Source organism: Bufo bufo, chromosome 5 (genome assembly GCF_905171765.1).
Source record: "Bufo bufo chromosome 5, aBufBuf1.1, whole genome shotgun sequence".
Classification (NCBI taxonomy): domain Eukaryota; kingdom Metazoa; phylum Chordata; class Amphibia; order Anura; family Bufonidae; genus Bufo; species Bufo bufo.
The window spans coordinates 175,601,728-175,620,692 of NC_053393.1; the positions used below are offsets into that span (position 1 = coordinate 175,601,728).

Below are 18,965 nucleotides of genomic sequence, written 5' to 3' on the forward strand. Positions count from 1 at the left end.
AAGTATAGCGCAGACCGGCATCTCCATCGGTCATGCGCCACCTGCCGCAGCTTCCTCTGTCATGCGCCGTCTGCTCCAGCTCCCTCCTCATGCGCCGCCTGCCTGCTTATCTCACTTTATGAATGAACAGGCAGGCGGCGCATGACAGAGGGAGCTGGGGCAGGCGGCGCATGACAGAGGGAGCTGGAGCAGAGGGCGCATGAGGAAGGAGGTGCAGCAAGCAGCGCATGACCGATGGAGATGCCGCTCTGCGCTATACTTATGGTACTATAGTAAGAGCCGCCCGTACAGAGCATATACTATTAGATTGAATGTTTAACAGTTGCGGGGCCCGGTGTATTAGAGTAGAGTCACTGCACCGGGCCCCGCCTCCTCCCTCCACACTGTCACTGATACTTCGCTGGCCGCGCTGTGCAGCATAGCGGCCAGCGAAGTATTCGCTTTATAAGACGCACGGCCATTTTCCCCCCACTTTTGGGGGGAAAAAAGTGTGTCTTATAAAGCGAAAAATACGGTAATCAGATTTCTTTGATTTAAATGGAAAAAACTAAAAATACTGCCATTCTCACATTATCGATGTCATGGACCTCAAATATCACAAATGTGGTCATTGGGTGTTTCCACTTCAAAGTTAGAAAAAGTGGGCTGAGCCACCAAGAACCAATCAAATTTCACTCATTGATTTTCAATAGAAAACAATAAAACTGCTGCCATTTTTACACGTTAAATGCCATAATTTCCAAACCTTAAAGTGTTAGTCACTGGGTGACTATGGTTCACAATTAGGAAAAATAGGGGCTGGGCAACAACAGCCAATCAGATTTCAGCCTTTGACCTTAATGAAAAGCAGATAAACTGCTGCTATTATCACAGTTTAAATGCCAAGTGTCCCAAACTTAGCACAATTACTCGCTGGGTGACTGCGGTCAAAATTTTGGAAAAGTGAGTGGAGCCTAAAACAGCCAATCAGATTTCACCTATTGACTTCAATGTAAAACTTTCAAATACTGCTATTCTCACAGTTTTAAAGCCAGAGGCCCCAATCTTGGCACAGACCGTGACAGGGCTTAAAATTCGGAAAACTGGGTGGGCTTAAAACAGCCAATCAAATATTACCTAGTGCTATTCAATGGGAATATTTAAATTCCTGCCATTCTTACACTGTTAATCGCAGGGTCTTCAAACTTGATACATTTGGTTACTGGGTGACGGGAATTCAAATTTAAAAAGTGGGCGGAGCCACAATCAACCAATCAGATTTTCCCTATTGACTTCAATGAGAAAATGTAAAAAGCTGTTATTCTTACAATATGAAATCCAGAGTCCCCAAACTGGCACCATGGGTCACTGGGTGAGTGTGGTTAGAATTTAGGAAAAGTGGGTGGAGCCTTTAACAGCAAATCACATTTCAGCCATTTTATATGGGAAAATTTAAATTACTGCCGCTCTTTGACTGTTAATAGCAGAGTCCTCAAATTTGGCACAGTCAGTCATTGGGTGACTTGGGTTCAAATTTTAAAAAGTGGGTGGAGCCACAAACAGCCAATCAGATTTCAAGCTAACATCATGTGGTTTCTTCAGAAACGTCACCATCTAGTTATAAACATAATCTCAAATACCTTTCATTAGTTATAATGGCTTGCTTTGTCTGAGGAGCAATCAGGGGAAATAAAATGGCCACCGTCCTATTAGTACACACAAAACCTGTACTAATCACACAGCAGGACAAGTTACTTCACAACACTGAGGTAAAGAGCTGCCTCATCCCCCCTCCTACTTGTCAGGCATTATTATTCTGAATACAGTTTAATATGATGTTCAGCTGAATCTTTGTGGGAATAGAGTTCATGAGGAGACATTAAAGGAGTTCTACAGTTTGTTTTAACTGATGATCTATCCTCTGGATAGATCATCAGCATCTGACCAGCAGGGGTCTGACACCCAGGACCCCTGCCGATCAGCTGTTTGAGAAGGCAGCGGCGCTCCAGCAACACCGCGGCCTTCTCACTGTTTACCGCTGGCCCATTCAAGTGAACAGAGCTTAGCCGCGCCCAGGCCAGTTGATACTAGTCGTGACGTCACTGGGCTAGCAGTAAACAGTGAGAAGGCCGCGGTTGGATCGCACAGGCCCAGGCAGTAGGCGGTACTGCACCTGCGCGAGATTTCGCCCGGACGAACTGAAGATTCCAGGGGCGTGGCTTGAATGAACTAGCTGACGTAGCAGAGGGGGCGGCACCGTTAAACTAGGCTGTGGGACGATATTGCATAGCGAGGAGGCGTGCTTGAGCTCTAAATAAAGGCGGTCTAGGCACTGCAGGGGGGGCGTTACTTGGCTCAGTGGGTGAAGAATAACGCTCCTCTGGGCACCCTCAGGGTTCATTTGCATAATACAAAGATCGTTTTTTTTGCAAAATGAAAGCATGAATATAAGAAAGAAAACCACTGCAGGAGATAAGGTATTTTATTAAACATGGCAATGGTGAGAGCTTAATATGGTCAACCAGGTGACAGATTACCTCTAAGTATATTCATTTTCTTAATTTCTGGAAAACCCCTTTAATGATCCAGTAGAACACTCATACAACGCTCTGCTGGATCAATGAGAGAAATGTGCCTCTGCAAACTTCTCTCTCTCCCTGCCTGACACCGATCCGTATGATCATTGCAGGCAGGAGAGTGCATGATCTTGAAGAGGAACACAGCCATGTCTATGCTGACTGGTGCTAAGGTACATTGAAAGGAGTCAAAAACTCTGATCACTAGAAGCTAAAGGGCCTTTCATGATGTTACAAGTGAGAGGGGCCAAAACCAGGAAAATAATAAGGTGGTGTAGGAGTAGAGAAATATGATTTTCTAATAAAGATAATTTTGTGTGTATGTGTGTGTGCACATGTGTGAGAGAGATATGTATAAAGTAGCAGAGCTGTGTTTATATATGCCAGGAGTGTAGCAAAGCTGTGTGTATGCAGCTGTGTTGTGTGTGTAAGTTACTGACCTTAACCCACCCATTTCATTAAAACACCAGGAAAGGTATAATAAGTAGAAAATATTAAAAAAAATAATAATAATTCTGTTGTCTAAACCTGAGGTGTGTTATATAGTGTATCTTATAGTCTGGAAAATAGGGTATATATATATATCGGCCAATAGAGGAAGACTTGACACCTAATTGTTTGTACTGTAGAGGACACTTTGACCCACACTCACAAGCCAGGAGTGGGGTTGAGGGAGAACGATGCCATGCTACCCACTCACTAGTGTAGCGGAGAGCGGGTCCTGCTCTCACAGTCAATGCTCACATCGAAGCTCTGTACAGGAATGTGGGTGGTACCAAGCAGGGGTGTGGGGGTGGGAAGGAAGTCGTCTCATCCAAACTCCTGCTTCACCAACCTGTGGCTGTCCATACTTAGCAGCTCCCGTGTCAAGCAGTTTCTCTGTCATGCGATTCCTGCTGCCCAAGCATGGGGGGAGGGGAAGGGTTCCACCATATTTCTATATACAGATTGCAGTCATTGTCCTGGAACAAGAACTCTACTTTTGTGGTATCACTGCCACCCAAAATGAAGGAGACAGAAATAGGAAACTAAGGGTACTTTCAAACTAGAGTTTTTCTTTTCCGGTATTGAGTTCCCTCACAGGGGCTCAATACCGGAAAAAAACTGATCAGTTTTATCCTAATACATTCTGAATGGAGAGCATTCCGTTCAGTATGCATCAGTTCAGTCCCTCTTACGGTACTTGGCCGGAGAAAATACCGCAGCATGCTGTATTTTTCTCTCCGGCATAAAATCCTGAACACTTGCCGGAATGCCGGATACGGCATTAATTTTCATTGAAATGTATTAGTATTGTATTAAAATTGCAGCATTGACAAATCCATTCTTCCGGTCCGCGCATGCGCAGACCTTTAAATCTGTGAAAAAAATAAATACTGGATCCGTTTTTAAGGATGACACCGGAGAGATATATCCGGTATTTCAATGCAATTGTCAGACGGATCCGGATCTGTCTGACAAATGCCATCCGTTTGCGTCCAGATTGCTGAATCCTCTGCCACAAGTGTGAAAGTACCCTAACCCTGAAAGATTTGTACAAAGCTGTTTCAGGATTTACTGTATATCGTTCATTTCTAGACTGCAGACAGCATTCAGAATATGCCTAACCTTTTACATTTGTCTTATAAATATTCACTGTATAAAACTCCCCTGTAAATTAGGTCAGGCATGTTTAATTTCCTTTCAGTAAACTTGAATCAATGATTGAATATATACAAAAGTTGATGCCTAAATGTTTTCTTTATATTTTAGTTTTAAATTCACTGGTTGGCTTTGCTCTCTTCAAGCCACAAATGCTAGTAAAATTTATACAGTTGAACTATTTATTGAATTAGCTTAGTAGAAATAGCAGACTAATACTTCTATACTTAAAGTATACTATCAATAAATACAGCTTATTTCTCCCCCAGTAGATTGTGTTTAAAGTGTAACTGATGTTTTAGGTTATTTTTTTGGAGTAAGCTGTCATGTGGGTGTGATCTGAGGAGTAACACTACGGCCCTGATTTATCATAGACCAGCTGCGTATGCCGGTCTATGATAACCCCGCACGCCGCTAGAGGCTGTGCCTAATGTATAATGAGGCGTACGAGGCATACGCCTCATCATAAATTAGAAGCTTCCAGTCTGTACACCTAAACTGATATCTACACCAGCCCCTGGCTGGAGTGTATTTCAGTCTTATTCTATGCCAGAAAACTGGTGTAAAAGAAGACAAAAATCTGGTGGGGCCACTGGCCCTGCCCTTATCCAGCATGCCATCTTTTCAGGAAAGTGGGGAAGGCAACTGAGAAACACCACTTACTATGTCAAAAATTTGTGTGCAAGTGGTGTTGAAAAAGTTGCAAACACGCAGTTTGCGACTTTTTTACGACAGAAAACTGGTGAAACTATATGATAAACTAGGCCCTATATCTTCCCATTACAAGACTTGTATCTGGCATTTCTAACCGTTTTTCCTCTATAATCTGTAAACCTCCGTTTTTCACAGTTAGTGGGTGGAGACTAGCTGGTATCATGTCTATAGACTATAACTCTCCGTAGTGCACTTTAAGAAGCAGCAGCAGTAATGTAAGACCTTACACAACAGAAATAAGCAGCAAGATGTAAATTAATTTTGTTGCTAGCTAGTGTGCCTAAGATTATTATTACAAACCAGATTCCAAAAAAGTTGGGACACTAAACAAATTGTGAATAAAAACTGAATGCAATGATGTGGAGATGGCAAATGTCAATATTTTATTTATAATAGAACGTAGATGACAGATCAAACGTTTAATCCGAGTAAATGTATTATTTTAAAGGAAAAATACATTGATTCCAATTTTCACGGTGTCAACAAATCCCCAAAAAGTTGGGACAAGTAGCAATAAGAGGCTGGAAAAAGTAAATTTGAGCATAACGAAGAGCTGGAAGACCAATTAACACTAATTAAGTCAATTGGCAACATGATTGGGTATAAAAAGAGCTTCTCAGAGTGGCAGTGTCTCTCAGAAGCCAAGATGGGTAGAGGATAACCAATTCCCACAATGTTGCGCAGAAAGATAGTGGAGCAATATCAGAAAGGTGTTACCCAGCGAAAAATTGCAAAGACTTTGCATCTATCATCATCAACTGTGCATAACATCATCCGAAGATTCAGAGAATCTGGAACAATCTCTGCGCGTAAGGGTCAAGGCCGTAAAACCATACTGGATGCCCGTGATCTCCGGGCCCTTAAACGACACTGCACCACAAACAGGAATGCTACTGTAAAGGAAATCACAGAATGGGCTCAGGAATACTTCCAGAAACCATTGTCAGTGAACACCGTGCCATCCGCCGTTGCCAGCTAAAACTCTACAGTGCAAAGAAGAAGCCATTTCTAAGCAAGATCCACAAGCTCAGGCGTTTTCACTGGGCCAGGGATCATTTAAAATGGAGTGTGGCAAAATGGAAGACTGTTCTGTGGTCAGACGAGTCACGATTCGAAGTTCTTTTTGGAAATCTGGGACGCCATGTCATCCGGACCAAAGAGGACAAGGACAACCCAAGTTGTTATCAACGCTCAGTTCAAAAGCCTGCATCTCTGATGGTATGCGGTTGCATGAGTGCGTGTGGCATGGGCAGCTTGCATGTCTGGAAAGGCACCATCAATGCAGAAAAATATATTCAGGTTCTAGAACAACATATGCTCCCATCCAGACGTCATCTCTTTCAGGGAAGACCCTGCATTTTTCAACAAGATAATGCCAGACCACATTCTGCATCAATCACAACATCATGGCTGCGTAGGAGAAGGATCCGGGTACTGAAATGGCCTATCTGCAGTCCAGATCTTTCACCTATAGAGAACATTTGGGGCATCATAAAGAGGAAGGTGCAACAAAGAAGGCCCAAGACGATTGAACAGTTAGAGGCCTGTATTAGACAAGAATGGGAGAGCATTCCTATTTCTAAACTTGAGAAACTGGTCTCCTCGGTCCCCAGACGTCTGTTGAGTGTTGTAAGAAGAAGGGGAGATGCCACACAGTGGTGAAAATGGCCTTGTCCCAACTTTTTGGGGATTTGTTGACACCATGAAATTCTGATTCAACATATTTTTCCCTTAAAATGGTACATTTTCTCAGTTTAAACTTTTGTTCCGTGATTTATGTTCTATTCTGAATAAAATATTAGAAGTTGGCACCTCCACATCATTGCATTCAGTTTTTATTCACGATTTGTATAGTGTCCCAACTTTTTTGGAATCCGGTTTATATTTTTTTTTTATGTCCCTTTATACGGTAAGTCCATTTTAAACATCAATGTAACCACATTGATACCTCATATCTATAAAACAATCCCCACTCAAAATCAATATTAGAACTCGGATAAAATAAAAGCTCCATCTTTGTCACACTGGTAAAATAGGGCAACACTGCTTTGACTTAGAAGTGCCCTAACCCTGTGAATTGACGATAGGAGTAGATACACAAAGTTGACAAATAGGGCTCCATAGCCCCAAAATACTGACAATGGTTAACCACTTAAGGACCACAGGTTTATACCCCCCTAGTGACCAGGCCCTTTTTTACAAATCGTCACTTTACAACTTTAACGGTTTATTGCTCGGTCATGCAACTTGGCACCCAAATAAATTTTACCTCCTTTTCTTCTCACAAATACAGCTTTCTTTTGCTGGTATTTGATTGCTGCTGAGATTTTTCATTTTTCTCATATTAATCAAAACAGACCGCAATTTTCTCAAAAAAAGTGTATTTTTAACTTTTTCTGGTAAAATTGTTCAAATATAATTACATTTCTATACAAGTTTGTGTCAGAATTTATTGTGCTACATGTCTTTGATAAAGAAAAAATCCAATAAGTGTATATTTATTGGTTTGCGCAAAAGTTTTAGCGTTTACACACTATGGTACAAAAATGTGAATTTCCGCATTTTGAAGCAGCTCTGACTTTCTGAGCACCTGTCATGTTTCTTGAGGTGCTAGAAAGCCAGGACAGTATAAATACCCCCCAAATGACCCCATTTTAGAAATAAGACACCCCAAAGTATTCGCGGAGGGGCATGGTGAGTTCTCGTATGATTTAATTTTTTTTCACAAGTTAGCGGAAAATGACACTTTCTGAGGAAAAAAATAAATAATAAAGTTTCCATTTCTGCTAACTTCTGGCAAAAAAATAAAAAATCTCCCACGGACTCACTATGCCCCTCAGTGAATACCTTGGGGTGTCTACTTTCCGAAATGGGGTCATTTGTGGGGTGTGTTTACTGTTCTGGCATTTTGGGCGGGGCTAAATTGTGAGCAACCCTGTAAAGCCTAAAGGTACTCGTTGGACTTTCGGCCCCTTTACGCACCTAGGCTGCAAAAATATTACACATGTGGTATCGCCCTACTCAGAAGAAGTAGGGCAATGTGTTTTGGGGTGTATTTTTACATATACCCATGCTGGGTGAGAGAAATATCTCTGTAAATTGCCAACTTTGTATAAAAAAATTAAAAAGTTGTCATTTACAGAGATATTTCTCACACACAGTATGGGTATATGTAAAAATACACCCCAAAACACATTGCCCTACTTCTTCTGAGTACAGCGATACCACATGTGTGACACTTTTTTGTAGCCTAGGTGCGCAAAGGGGCCCAAATTATAATGAGTACCTTTAGGATTTCACAGAGCATTTTTACGCATTTGAATTCCAAACTACTTCTCACCTGCGCACCTAGGCTGCAAAAAAGTGTCACACGTGGTATCGCCGTTCTCAGAAGGAGTAGGGCAATGTGTTTTGGGGTGTATTTTTACATATACCCATACTGTGTGTGAGAAATATCTTTGTAAATGACAACTTTTTCAATTTTTTTATACAAAGTTGTCAATTTACAGAGATATTTCTCTCACCCAGCATGGGTATATGTAAAAATACACCCCAAAACACATTGCTCTACTTCTCCTGAGTACGGCGATACCACGTGTGACACTTTTTTGCAGCCAAGATGTGCAAAGGGGCCCAAATTCCAATGAGTACCTTTAGGATTTCACAGGGCATTTTTACGCATTTGGATTCCGTGAGGGGTATGGTGAGTTCATGTAAGATTTTATTTTTTGTCACAAGTTAGTGGAATATGAGACTTTGTAAGAAAAAAACAAAAAACCAAAAAAAATAACAATTTCCGCTAACTTGTGGCAAAAAATAAAATCTTCTATGAACTCGCCATGCCCCTCAAAAGTGATCTTTATAGCGCCGCAGCGATTTTACTGTGTTTTTGCAGTGATCAGAAAAAAAAAAATTCTGTCACTGCGGTGGGGCGGACTGAACGCAAGTGTGCGCACAAGATCAGGCCTGATCGGGCGAACACTGCGGTTTTTGTAGAGCCTAAGGTGACCCTAATGTACTGATATAGATCTGATTGCGATCAGTCTTGATCACTTACAGATACTATATAGTACTAGTGCTGATTAGCGACAGCGATGACGCTAATCAGCGACTAATCAGTGACTGCGGTGCGGTGGGCGCTAACTACCTAACAAGTAGCTAACTAACTGGCGGTGATAAGGGACCCTTAGGCCCCATTCACAGGCCCCATTCACACGTCCGCAATTCTGTTCCGCATTTTGCGGAACGGAATTGCGGACCTATTCATTTCTATGGGGACAGACTTTGTCCCGCTCGGATCCGGAATTGCGGATCCGCACTTCCGTTCCGCACTTCCGTTCCGCAAAAATATAGAACATGTCCTATTCTTGACAATTGCGGACAAAAAAAGGCATTTTCTATATAGTTTTGGCAATGTGCGGATCCGCAAAATGCGGAAAGCACATTGCTGGTGTCCGTGTTTTGCGGATCCGCAAAACACATACGGACGTCTGAATGGAGCCTTACAGGGGGGTGATCAATGACAGGGGGGTGATCAGGGAGTCTATATGGGGTGATCAGGGGTTAATAAGGGGTTAATAAGTGACAGGGGGGGTGTGTGTAGTGTAGTGTGGTGCTTGGTGCTACTTACAGAGCTGCCTGTGTCCTCTGGTGGTCGATCCAAGCAAAAGGGACCACCAGAGGACCAGGTAGCAGGTATATCAGATGCTGTTAACAAAACAGCGTCTAATATACCTTTCTGATGCGATTTTTTTTAACATCTACAGCCTGCCAGCGAATGATCAGCGCTGGCAGGCTGTAGTATAACTTCCGAGCAGCGCGCCGCTGTGAACACGCGCGCATGCGCGCGCGTTCACGCAAAATCTCGGGTCTCACGAGATGACGCCAATAGGCGTCATTGAGACCTGAGAGCGTCGCCTTCCTGACGCCAATCGGCGTTAGTGTGACGGCAAGAGGTTAAAACGGTTTTCCAAATTTAATAACTGATGACCTATCCATAGGACGACCAGCTGTTGAGAAGGCAGCAGCGCTCCCTTACCAAGCACAGAAACATATACTGTATAGCGGCTGTGCTTGGTAATGCAGAAAATGGGGCTGAGCTGCGTCTAGGCCATGTGACAGAAGAATAGCCTTGGAAAAGCTGAGAAAAGGCTGCTGTGCTCACAGGAGTGCCGGTGCCTTCACAAACAGCTGATTGGCGGGGGTCCTGGGTGTCGGACCCCTACCGATCAGATACTGATGACCTATCCTCATCAGTTATAAAGTCTCAGAAAACCCCTTTAAACATCCTATGTTCAATTTGGCCAATTCAGTTATTCAAAATAACAGTGTATTTTAACATCTCTGTATTATTTCTGCAATACCCAGACACCCCATTGTTATACTGAACCAAACCTAGATCCCCATAGAGTTCTATGATAACCTAAGTTTAACAGTAGAACCCTGGGAGCTTTAGCGGGTTTCGCGTGTTGTGGCTGTAATTTTTCACTCTTGCACATATTTACTCTGCGGTATGTAGAACATAATGAAACCCAAAGAAAAAAAGATCCACTTACAGTTAAAATAAGGGTTTATTATCTTTCTGGCCTCCAAGCTATTTATTGTTATTTGAAAGATGATGTGCATTAACAGGAAGGAAAGACTGGTGAAACATAAGGATTTTAATAACCGTCCGGTATGTCCTGTAAAATAAAGAATAAAGAATATCAAAATGCAATTCAAATTTAATGACAGACATCTCAAACTAACATATCAAATATGATTAACGCAAGTTATACATTTACCAACACTGGCTATAATCTCATCCAATGTAAAATCCAGCAGTGTAATACATATCCATACACATTTTTACTGTAGTTTTCTGTAATTCATTTAGACTGAGTGCAATGCATTTCTTATGCAAATTGCCACTTTTTTATGTGGTTATTGCCTGTCTGTTCTTATATGCTGTTATTATGGATGTACAGCACATGTTAATGATAGCTATACTCTTTAATATCGGTTTCTGTGTTAGCATATCAAATGGATCTAAGGTATGAAGTATCATGAAATAGGCAGACATGTCCACCTTGTCATGCATACTATGAAAGATTGAGCTAAAATAAATAAACCATCCACTTCCTTAACTTACAGTTTCATAAATCACTTTCCAAACCGCTGAGTGTTGAAATGCTAAGAATTTGGGGAGCCAAAACACACTGACTCTCAGGGCTTGTCTATAATAGGATAAAGGTAAATGCTGCAGTCTTTAGAAATACTGTATTAATTTCATGATATTTGATGCTTGTAATTGCTGGCAATTCTAAAATACTGTTGTAGACCAGAAAACACACAAATACACATACCCACGACCCTGCATGACCAAAATGAAACATTACACTGTACTCTTTAAAATGAGTGGCCCAGCAATACAATGCACAAGCATGCTGGATACTCCAGAGCAGGGGTCAGCAACCTTCGGCACGCCAGCTGCCGTAATACTACAATTCCAAGCATGCTCTATTCGTTTCAATGGAAGTTCTGAGAAAAGCAGAGCAGGTATGTATGCTGGAAGTTGTAGTTTCACAACAGCTAGAGTGCCGGAGGTTGCCTACCCCTGCTCAGAGGAAGAGCTACTGTTTGCTCTGGCTAACAGAGGTCAGGTGAGCTGAGGACCGTATAACGTAAAACAGTTAAAGCAGACATCTCATTTAAGGAATAAGGTTCAATGTTTATTCATAAAAAATTCTAATGTGTTCAGCCCTTCTTAGAGGGGGCTGCCAGCAGAAATGCTAAACATTTTTTACAGAAAGTCTCAATTCAGATGGATGGCAAGAATCCTGACACTCATTCTTCTTCAATTCAATATGCTTTTATTTGCATAAAATAAATACTTACATTAGGATGTATTTGGCCAATCCTGAGCCTTTTACAAGGATGGTTCAAAATGCATCCTAATGTAATGATTTATGTTATGGAAATAAAAGCATATAGAATTGAAAAAGCGTGAGTGCCGGGTTTACTTGGTATCTGAAAAGACCAGGAATGCATCTTTTCCTTGTGCAACGCTAGTGCCAACCAAACTTCTTTCTTGCTTTAATTCAGAGTCTTTTTCTGGTGGAATTTGCTGCAGATTCTACACAGATGCTACACGGACACGGTGTCTGCTCGCAGTAGAGCGTCATTCAAATTTTAAAAAAATCCTTTGTAAAATCCGCAATGTGAACTAGCCCTAAAGACTAAGGAATGTAACTCCCTCTTGTCTACAGCCCTGAATGTTGGTATTTAATTCAGTAAGCACAAATATCTTTCAAATAGAATAAGTGAAATGAAGAAAGAATTTAATCTGTACCATTGTATATTTTTATTTAGACTAAAGAGATGCTGACCACTTTATAATACAATTTCTGACTGCTTATTTATTCCATAGCATTTGCCATGATATTAACTTCACTGTATCTTCTGTAAGAGGTTCAGCTCAAAAAAGTAAGATAGTGATACTAGAAAAACATTCTGTTTATACAAGTACTGTGGAGTATTGTATGTCCACAGAAATGTCAAAGGCAAAAAATGAAAATATGGTAAAATTAAAAAGTAATCATTTGAAACACAGTCCAGTTCTATATTTTATATCATATGATTCATTGCATTTCTTGTAGTCTCACAAAGCTAAAGGTACCCCACCCAAGAGAAACATCTCAGTGTTTGCTCCTGTGAATCAAGCCACTGTTTACTCGGACTTGGCCTGACCAGCCTCAGCAAGTTTATATTCTGTGGTTTTGAAAATAGAATCTGGGAGACTGGCAGAAACAAACAATAATAAATATGCATGTGTAAATATGAATAAAGAATTGCATAGGAAAGGTACAGAAAAGTAGGATATTGTTTGCCCAGAGTTATGGTACTAACGTCCACCATTTGCCTAGAAATATAGGTTATCTTCCCATTGTGTGTAATGGTTTTGTGGCTGAAGAACAGGACTCAGAATTATGGTTTCAGATTATCCAAACTGTAACCCTTATCTTGGCACTGCATCTTAAGTTTGCAGGTTGTTTATTATGATCACACCATGGATAATCTCATTATTTATATCTTTGTTAATATTGCAAAATAAGACATTAAAAGAAATCAGTCTAAAGGAACCTGGTAACCCATAGGTTTTTACGAAAAAACGTAGTGCAAAACATTGACTTTGGTAAAGTAGACATGCTGAGTTACACAAAGTGCCATCTGTGGTTTTTCACCACTACAATACTATACTGACATTTTTTTCTGGTTTTAATTGTATGTACCTAGCTGATTTATTAGAAGTTGTGGACATATTTGCTGAGCTCAGAACATATTCCTATAGCAGGCAATGGTGCAGATATACTGAAACTGACATTTCATACACGAGCCTTAGCAAAAAGTCAGTTAAAGCAAGAAATACAGGCCTCTTACTAATTGGCTACCTCTTGGTGCATTTTCTACATTTACAAAGCTCAAATCTAGACAAGCTAGCAGATTTGAGCTATAATGTACATCAGTTTCTGAAGTAAATTATAGTAAATATTCCCCACACAAGAATTGTAAAAAGGTGCAAACTATAGCCCACATGTGGTATATGCCATAATTTGTGACTTTATTCCATAAAACTTCCATAAACATATAAACAAATCTGCCCTAATGGTTTGCATTCAAACTAGTAAGTATTACACCCTTTGTAAAAAGTTAATATTTCATGCTATTGTCCATAAGAGTTATGGGTTTAATTACACTGATATTCAAGGGTCAGCTACTTCAATTCTTTGCCTCTTACTAATATGTATGTCACACTGAGATCTCTTGTTTTGTACCGAATTAGCTTTCTACTGATTTTACAATTTGCTAACCTGAGTGTACATGAGACTTCATATCCCATATGGTTATATACTGTTCTCCTATTCTACCTTCTACATACAATGTCCTCCTTCAGCACCTGCCTGCATGTGACTTGTGGAAAAGTGTCTATTCTCCACATGATCTCGCCCCTGCACTATGGCTACATTAAGATTTTTCTTCTGAAATATACAGGGCTTAGAAGCTCTATGTAAGAGAGTTATGGTCTTCTCCTACAATGGATATAAAAAGCCTACTCACAAGACAAATTATTTAAAATTTATTTCCGCCTTCAATGTGACCCATATACTGTACAATTCCATTGAAAAACAAATTGAAATAATTCAGACGGGGGGAAATAAAACTAAAATAATGTGGTTGCACACTCTCTTATAATTGGGGATATCACATTTAAACTCATGTTAAATAGTAGTCAGTACACAGCTGCCATCATTTAAAGTGATTCTCATTAAACCCATATAAAGTTCAGCTCTTCTCGGCTTTTCCCGGCCTTGTTTAGGTGCACTTTACAGCAAAAGCCATGGTCATAAACAGCTTAAAACACATCAAAGGGATCTCGTTATTCAAAGGTATCGGTCAGGAGAAGGATACAAAAAATTTCCAAGGCATTAGATATACCAAGAAACACAGTGAAGCTGATCATCACGAAGCTGATAAATTTGGCACAGCAGCGACATTATCAAGAACTGGACGTCCCTCAAAAATTGATGAAAGGACAAGAAGAAAATTGGTCCAGGAGGCTGCCAAGAGGCCTACAGCAACATTAAAGGAGCTGCAGGAATTTCTGACAAGTACTGGTTGTGCACTGCATGTGAGAACAATCTCCAGCATTCTTCATATATCTGGGCTGTGGGGTAGGGGGGCAAGACGGAAGCTATTATTTAGAAAGAAACATCTAAGCCCGGCTATGTTTCGCCAAAACCTACACCAAGTCTGCCAAAAGCATGTAGGAAAATGTGTCATGGTCTGATGAGACCAAGGTTGAACTTTTTGTCCATAATTCCAAAAGATATGTTTGGTACAATGCCAGCAATGCGCGCCACCAAAAGAACACCAGGGAGGCAGCATTATGCTTTGGGGCTGGTTTTCTGTAGCTGGAACTAGGGATTTAGTCAATGTGGGGGGGGGGGGGGGGATTATGAACAGTTCCAAATACCAGTTTTGGCAGAGAACCTTCAGGTCTCTTCTAAAAAGATAAAAAAGGAATTTCACCTTTCAGCACAACTACCTCCACAAAATCACATCAACAAAAGAATGGTTTCACCAGACGAAGATCAACGTTTTGGAATGGCCCACCCAGAGGCCAGAACTGAATCCAATTGAATATCTGTGGGTTGACATAAAGAGATTTTAGGCGCTTTTGCAAGGAACGGTGGGCAAAGATTGCCAAGTCAAGATTTGCCATGCTGATAGACTTCTACCCAGAAATCCTGAATGCTGTCATAAATTCAAAGATTATTTCAACAAAGTATTAGTTTCAGGGTGTTCATTTTTATGCAACCACATTATTTTAGTTCTTTAGTTTTATTTTTCCACCCTAAAAGATTTCAGTTTGTTTTTCAATTGAAATGTACAGATTATAGGTGATATTAAAAGTGGAAAAAGGTCTGAAATGAATCTTCTTGGTCTAATTTTTTTGTCCACGTGTCCACTGTATATAAAGGACAATCCTTATATTATCTGTCTCCAGGAGACCCAGTAATTTGGGGGTTCAATGGGCTCCCACTCTTTCTAATCTCAGAGAGATATTACTGATACATAAATTCTCTCCCCTGGTACCTCTCGAATTGTTGTACTGGCACAGTCTCCTCTGCACGGCATTTTCTCTGAAGTTCTGTTGCATTGTAAAACCTATTGAGACTACATCTGCTGGTCAAAGTTTCTTTCTTTTCTCATATGGTTACTAGACATGCAATGTGATATACTGGCAATGTAATGCGGAATCCGAGTCCCTGTACAGCAGTTTAGTCTATTGTTACTCTGGATAGGCCAATTTCTGACCACTCACCAATTCAATTGGACCTAAATGTATGAAAGGGGTTTTCCAGGCTTTTAATATTGATGACTTATCCTCAGGATAGGTCATCAATTTCAGATCGGCAGGGGTTCGACACCTGGCATCCAATCCGATCAGTTGTATGAAGAGTTGTATGCGCCTGTACAGCATGTACCTTCTTTTCGTACAGATGATCGGCGGGGGTGCCAGGTGTCGGACACTGCCAGTCTGATATTGATGACCTTTCCTGAGGATAGGTAATTGATATTGAAAGCCTGGAAGACCTCTTTAACTACGATTTGGTGTGTTGGCTGGCTGGGTAGATCTTTTCTAGATAAGGTTGATTGTTGAATCTGGCCATATTCCAGATTAGATAGTCTTCTGACAATGCCCTGTTGATATAGGTCACTCTCAAGCTTTCCTTAGTGAGTTGCTTAAGTCAACAATCTCTCATGCTCAAGTCCAGATTTATTGCTTATCCCCAGAGTCTCTTCTAGACATGCACACTTGTCTTCTGCTATCAATAAAAGGATCAAATATGATTGTTCTTCACCAAGCAATTTTATTTTGAACCAGGGGTCCAACCCAGCAATCTTGTGACACAGGTAGCATGTCAAAATCAAACATGTCTTGTTGTCCTCAAAATTAACTCATTACATGACACTAGCCTTCTAGACTACTACAAAAAAAGTTAATAGAGTTCTTTTGTGCATATCGGTCTAGACTACAATGTTGACATCACTAATGTTTGATAAATATAGTCTTTCTCTTTTCCTTAAGATGATTCAAATTGAAACCTTGTAATGTTTTGCCTAATGTAACAAAGTGAATGAATATTTAATATCCTATGGATATGCCATAAATGCCTAAGATGGGAATCCCTCTTTAATACAATTTTCTACAGTATATGGTATTTACATAAATCTCAATCTTTTGAAGAAAAGCTTTTAACAGTTAGCCAGAGATTTGTGTAAGTCAAGTTGCTGAGACAAGATGTGGTTGCTTTAAAAACAGCACTTTGGAATGAGCTATGCAATTTTCCCATGAAAACTCTCATTGGTCTCCACGAGAAACAGTAAAGGGGTTCTCTCATCTTGCCATTTATAGGGAGTGATGGGGCTAAGAGCTGGCTCCTGGTTGCCAGGCTTATGGCAAATGCTGTGCAGGCCAGCACTCTGCTTCAATGGGACGGCTCTGTAGTATAAACTTGAATAGGAAGGAACCATCCCATTGAAGTGAAGGAGATGGCTTAAAATTACACCTGCTCACTGCTGTGATGTCGACGGCGAACAGCTAAACAATGAAGGGAAGGCAGTGCTCATGTATAGCCTAAATTACCTTGCTGAATTTGTTTAAGGGAGACATCAAAATATAAAATTAGTTTCAGCTTTGAAAATATCTATAATATAATATATAATATACATAAAAAAGTTAAATCATCAGCTATTTAATTAACAAGGAGAAGTTTCTATGTCTTCAAATATACAAGCAGACATCCAGAAATTCTAACTAAAAGCACCGATAATTTATGTAGGCATTGTATTAGCAAATATTGAGGTACTATCCCTCCAAGACTTTATTCCAAAATGACATCCCTCTTTGGTGTGGGGTGTGGGCATTCTTGAACAATGTAGGCCCTGCATGTCTTTCTCTCTGTATACATGTACAAGCTATACATGTCTTGTTGCATCCAACGGGGATAATGATGGGCATGGCAATTCAAGGACAATCACAATATTGGATATGAACATGAGGGGAGGATAGCAGGAAGAAGAAAAGCCCGGAGACACGCTGAAATAATCACACAAGCTAGTAACCTGATAAAGGAGACAGGGAGATTACAGCCCCATGACATCCCAAGTTTGACATACATTTCCTAGTCTTGTATGAAAAGACTTTGATAGGTCTGTTACAAAAAACTTTAAGAAAAATACTTCATACACTCAAATCTTTTCACATGTGGATTCTGGAGCAATGTGAAATCTTCATTTTTGGCTGAATATAAACTTTAATTGGCTAAGCTATGATGTGTTAGCTTTTATGAAGGAAGTTATCTTCACATATGACTTGTGTTTTCTCAGGAGGAAGGATAAGACACACTAAGTTATTGTATATAGATAGGACAAAGGTTAACAAGGTCTTAACTTAAGTCATGATGAATGACAGAACTAATCACAGTAAATAGCAGGCATTTTGAATGTACAGAAAAGACATTTGAGGCAACCATGCATAAAGTGAAGCTGATGTGAAAATTAGGTACTGACAAGTAAAGTATTTAGTATACAGAGTGAGAAGGTAGCCTGTCCAAAGCTTTATGTTTTCAGAGCAAAGCTTGTGTTAATGTTCCTCTTTAGTTCAACTCCAGTTCAACTCTAATATATCATTACCACAAGCAAAAAAGTTCAGCTATTTCTGTTTATGTGCCATACTAGATGTTATTCCACTCCAAGCTAAACAGTGTTGAGAACACCATTGAAGTTAACCTAGATGGAGAAGCTAATCCAGAATAAAACGACAAAACTGCTGGTCCTGGTAATCTGCATCATCATGAAAATGATCAAGTAGGATAAATATTTCAATTAAATAAACCATTATAATGGTACCTAAAATGAAAGATCTAGGAACATCTCCAAAGTTGACACTGCACGTCATCTAAAATCCAAAGATTTATGTTATATATTTCTTTATAATCTCCACAGCATATGGAATGTATGGTTAAAGTCTCTCTGTATGCTGGTCTTTAAAAACATGTAATAATTTATGCATATCAAATAGATAATAATATGCTGTACTGATCCTGAGTATTGTAACCCATTCCTATCTATGTGTGCACTGACAAATCAGCCTACTAAACAGAAGTCTTCAAAATACTCTGATGGATTAATGTCTCCATCAGACTTCAGTGTAATCTGATGTTAAAGTTATAAACCAATCATAAGGTACATATATGACCATAAGGTATATGGTATACACTAGTCATAAGCCATAGTACTAGTCATGTTGACACGTGTGACTGCAACTACTGGTACCCACATGAGACATGCTGATGCTTAAGATTAGAGGCGAGCGCACTCTGTAGTGTCGTGCATCAATCACCAACCCAGTCTGTCCGCCTACTCCACTCCACAGCATATCTCAGTATTTACTTTTTATATACTAAATTCTGAATGTAACATAAAATGAAACTATGATCAAGGAGACTT

At 40.1% G+C, this 18,965-nt stretch overlaps 1 protein-coding gene across 5 annotated transcripts in view; it reads right to left on the reverse strand.

The window, feature by feature from the left end:
• Positions 1 to 18,965, reverse strand: part of PIEZO2 (piezo type mechanosensitive ion channel component 2) — a 661,827-nt gene that overhangs the window by 377,215 nt on the left and 265,647 nt on the right. For all 5 annotated transcript variants that reach the window (XM_040432210.1, XM_040432212.1, XM_040432214.1 and 2 more), the window contains exon 3: positions 10,466 to 10,591. In XM_040432210.1, coding sequence (XP_040288144.1) covers positions 10,466 to 10,591 — 126 coding nt within the window. The remainder of the gene's footprint in view (positions 1 to 10,465; positions 10,592 to 18,965) is intronic.